Source organism: Neolamprologus brichardi, chromosome 10, assembly GCF_056152115.1.
Source record: "Neolamprologus brichardi isolate AB-2024 chromosome 10, ASM5615211v1, whole genome shotgun sequence".
Taxonomy (NCBI): Eukaryota; Metazoa; Chordata; class Actinopteri; order Cichliformes; family Cichlidae; genus Neolamprologus; species Neolamprologus brichardi.
The window spans coordinates 12031619-12036709 of NC_142113.1; the positions used below are offsets into that span (position 1 = coordinate 12031619).

At 41.1% G+C, this 5091-nt stretch overlaps 1 protein-coding gene across 1 annotated transcript; it reads left to right on the forward strand.

Moving 5' to 3' along the window:
* Positions 1–480: 480 nt before the first annotated feature.
* Positions 481–2562, forward strand: LOC148100852 (uncharacterized). Its single transcript, XM_087846809.1, has 2 exons — positions 481–1197; positions 1317–2562. The coding sequence occupies exons 1-2, from the start codon at positions 1127–1129 to the stop codon at positions 1882–1884; spliced, it is 639 nt and encodes a 212-aa protein (XP_087702935.1). The 5' UTR covers positions 481–1126; the 3' UTR covers positions 1885–2562.
* Positions 2563–5091: the final 2529 nt, after the last annotated feature.

Consider the following 5091-nt stretch of genomic DNA (forward strand, 5'->3'; position numbering starts at 1 on the left):
TTTAAAGAAAATTCTTCTTTGAAACTGGTGATAAAATCCAGGTCAGACACAGTTACATACAAACATACAGTACACACTACTGCTCAAAAGTCCCTGATTTTAATAGGAAATTGGCTTTAATGTAATATCACATGAAGTTTATCAGTAATGTTTTCACAGCTTTAATCAAATCATTCATCATCCATAAGTTGTGATGGAAAAATGTCTGCAAGTGTGCAGGAGCCCATTTTTAGAGACAGTCAGTCCTGTGTTATAATGTTCATTGAAGTTTATCAGGTCAGATGACCAATAGATGATAAGAAATATACTCTTACTAATTATTAGAGTTACAAATACTTTGCTAAGCAAAATTAAATGAGGTTAGGTTGGAACTTGAAACGTTTACATAAAAGGTTCAGTTGGTGATGCATGAAAGAAAATAATTTCTTCTAAAAATCTTTTGGAGAATTCTGATGGTAAGAAATGAAAAATATTCAACTCAATTTTGATGATAGACACAGCTAAAAAAAAAAAAGAGCGTTTTGTTGACACTGATGACATAATCCTGATCAGATACAGACAGACACATGCATACAACACACACTACTGCTCAAAAGTTTGTGGTCAGATTCAAACATTCTCCTTTTATTAATAATTTTCATTTACTTTAACGTAATATTACAAAAAGGTTATCAGAAATGTTTTCACAGATGTGTGTTTAATGAATCATTTATGTTAAATCACCCATGATGTATTAGGAAATGTCTACACAGTTATACATGGGCCCATTTCTAGTAACAATCATTCCCATGTTGACAGATCACATGGTTATAAACCAGGAACACATCTGATTTAATCAGATTACAAACAGAAAATGGGATCATCCATCACAAACTTCGACAATTTACTTTTTTTAATCCGCACAATGATTTTGGTTTGTTCTGATATCTTTGGAAAAAGGTTTCTTGACTGACAAGATGGGATCTAACATTACAAACTGACATCTGGTAGCACGATGTACCAAATGAAAATGGGCCTCTGTAGATGTCATGGTTCCCTTGCCCTCTTTTGCTGGCCTGCTTCTTTCTCTCTCTCCTCTTTCGGTGTATGTCTGTGTTGTTGTCCGTGTGCTTGTCTTTTTTAGGGGATGCTCCTCCACCTTCCTTTCCCTCCGTCACTTGTGAACAATCAGCTGATTACTCGCCTGTTCCTCATGAGGTCTTCATGCTGGCTTCTAAACAACCAGATCATTGCATTACCAAGATAACGTATCATGCCACAATCATGTCACATTTTCCATCAGTTCTTGCTTTTGCTCACTCTCTGTTTCTGTGCAGACCTGTGCAAATCCGCCACCATCTCCTCATTGAACGACTGGCGACCTGTAGCACTGACCCCCATCGTGAGCAAATGCTTCGAGAAGTTGATCAGGGACTTCGTTTGCTCTGCACTACCCGACTCACTGGACCCTTTGCGGATGACACTACAGTGGTGGGTCTTATCACCAAAAGTGATGAGACGGCCTACAGGGAGGAGGTCAGCACCTTGACCCACTGGTGTCAAGAGAACCATCTCACCCTCAACATCGCAAAGCCAAAGGAGTTGATAGTGGACTTCCGGAGGTGCAGAGAAGGACACATCCCCATCACCATCAATGGCGCTGCTGTGGAGAGAGTGAGTAGCTTCCGGTTCCTTGGTGTACATCTGGCTGAGGATCTTACGTGGTCAGGACACATAAACAAAACAGTGAAGAAGGCGCAGCAGCGCCTCTTCTTTCTCAGGAGACTGAAAAGATTCGGCATGAGCACCCACATCCTCAGGACCTTCTATCGCTGTGCCATTGAGAGCATCCTCACTGGATGTATCACCACCTGGTATGGCAACAGCACCGCTTACAACCGCTAAGCTCTCCAGAGAGTAGTGCGGTGTTCTGAACGGATAACTGGAGGTGAGCTTCCCTCCCTCCAGGACATCTACAGGAAGCGGTGCCTGAGGAAAGCGGGGAGGATCATCAAGGACTCCAGTCACCCCAGCCATAAACTGTTCAGACTACTTCCGTCAGGAAGGAGGTTCTGCAGCATCCGGTCCCGTACCAGCAGACTGAGAGACAGCCTTTTCCACCAGGCCATCAGACTGCTGAACACTTCATAGACACCTCACCTTCACTACTGGAACTTCAACATTATGCACTCCACACTGTATATAAATGCCACTTGTTTTGCACATGTCCAACTACCAACCTCTGTATATTTTATATATTTAATTTTATTGTTTACTCTATTTCATTTGTAAAATATGTATATACACACACACACACACACACACACATATATACACACACGTAGAAAAACATATGTAGTATACACATTCAGTAATATGCATACACTCTTATATTGTACATATATTTATTCATGTAACTCTCAGATTTAGCCATTCTTATATTTTGCTTGTTCTTATTGTATTGTATTTTTGCACACCTCTGTTGCTTGTGAAGCTCGCACACAAGAATTTCACTCGCATGTATTGTACCAGTGTACCTCCACATGTGATGTGACAATAAAAGTGATTTGATTTGATTTAAAAGGAGATGGGGGTCAGGGTGTCAGCACCCCTGGCCACTTTACCAGTGTTTTTCCATTGCGGGGTGTTTGCTGCAGAAATTGGAGACCAGAGACTATAACTGTAACTGTTGTGTGAAACTCTTCAGATCAGCCTTTAGAGTAGGACTGCACAGGATGCAGTGTGCTGATCTCCAGATGCATCTGTAAGGAAAATGGGTAATAAAAAGATTGTGTGAAATTTGGAAACATCTCTGCGTGATCTCTACCAAGACAAAAAGAATCGGAGAGACCGACGTTGTCTCAACAACACTTAGTAGATATTCCACTAAATCTCATTTGTGATTTATGATAAATGTTACCATTAATTATTTATATTTCTTTACGCTTCTGAATAATTTAGTAAAACATCAAAAAGATTTTTACTGTTGTCAGAAAATAAGACATTTCTAATTCTCTACAAACTTTTGAGCTGTAGTCCAGATTGCAATAATAGTGTATAGTTATTGTTTATAGCAGATGAAACAGAAGTATCAGGACAGGGTGTGAATAAAAGTTATGAGTTGTGTTGCTGCAGAGAAAGTTGTTCACTCTGGTGAGGTCTAATGAGTCTAATGGGAGGCTGAGCCTTCAGCTTTCCTGTCCCTGTCCTGTTTAACCAGAAACGCTCTCGTCTTTTAACATTGAACTCATAACTTTCCTTTTTGATCAATCTTATAGCTACAGCTGGATCAGCTGACCCTGTCCCATTCTTTAGTTATGCTGTTATAGGCCACAACTGCTGATTAACTTCCCATCATGCACTGAGCACTTCTGTCTTTTACTCTCAGTGTGTTAATATATCACTACTGCGTGTCAGTAACGTTGGTCCTCTTCCTCCCATCATGTGTTTTGTCCTGTCCTCGTATGCTCTTGATTTGTTTCTTATTTTGTTTTTTCTGTCATAGCCAACCAGTTGCTCGTCCTTGAGCCTCATTCTGCCAAAGGTTTCTTAAAAGGGTTTTTTTCCCCATCCCACCATCCCCAAGGGCTTGCTCATAGGGTAGTTCCAACTGTCAGAAAAAAGGGCTTTCACATTGCATGGGTTTCTAAAACTCTGTGCCTCTGTTTCCTGTCACACTGCCTGTGAGCCTTTACTGTATTTCCAATGTAATTTAGAGAGAGAAACATATGTCAATACTAAGCTGTTAAGAGGCTACTTTTGTATCTAATTTTTAAAAAGCAATTTTTAATTTATAATTTTTCAACAAAAATATACGTCACTTCAACGTCAACAGACCCCGCCTTTGCCTGCTGGTGGATTTTAGAGTATGCTAACCCTGCAAAAGGCTAACCATGAAAAAATCCCAAAAAAGAAAAGTTTTGGAAGAAAATAGAGAGTTTAATTCAGCGTGGACATATTTATTTGCATTCACCGCCAACGACGCTGGCTTACCTGTGTGCTTAATATGTGGCGAGAGAATATCAAACAACAAAAAATGTAACGTTGAAAGACATTTTCAGAACAAGCACTTAGCATTCGCTGAAAAATACCCAACCGAAGATGAGCAAAAGAGAGCAATTTCGGAACTGCTGCGAAAAGCTGAAGAGAGCAAACTATCTTTCAAGAAGTGGATCAGCTTGATCAGCTCATTGTTCATAAAAATATCAGAGCATCTATTCTCCGACTTTAAAAACAAGGGGGAAATTGTTCAGAAAATTAGAGAAATGCCTCTCTCCGCAAAGACCGTCAGAGGCAGGACCATTAAAATGGCGGAAAACATCAGCCGTAAGCAAATTAATGACATAAATTCAGCTCAAGCATTTTCAATTGCCTGTGATGAGTCAAGTGATGTAAACGATGTTGAGCAGACAGCACTGTTATGCAGATATGTCAACTGTGATGGGCCTCAGGAAGAACTGATTGAACTCATACCGCTAAAGGGCCAAAAACGAGTGCAGGACATTTGTGAGGCTGTTGTGAGTTGTCTAGAAGCGAAAGGAATAAACACCACTCACCTGGTGTCAGTGTCTACTGATGGGGCATCCAGTATGAGAGGAGCACAGAAGGGCTTTGTGAATTTGCTTCAAAAGTCACTGGATTGAGAGCTGATGGCGTTTCACTGCATCCTCCACCAAGAAGCACTGTGCGCACAAACATTCCCCCCCGAATGTGTCGAAGTGATGAACCTCGTTATCAAGATAGTGAACAAAATAATTGCGAACGGGTCAAGCCACCGACCGTTTTGTTCATTGTTAGAAGAAGTCGACAACGCATATTCAGATCTCCTGCTGCACAAAATCCGGTGGCTGAAACGCTTCGCTACCTGTCTGGAGCATGTGAAAACGTTATTGGAATGCAAAGGCCTCCGGTATCCTGGACTGGAAGACCTCGATTGGCTGGGTAATATCATGGTGGATATGACAAGTCACTTGAACACGCTGAATACAAATCTACAAGGAAAGGGAAGCACGGCCCTGCAGATGCTGGAGAATGTTTTGGCATTTGAGCGCAAGATGACAGTGTTCGCAAGAGATGCACAAAAACGTACGCTCTCTCACTTCCCCTCCCTAA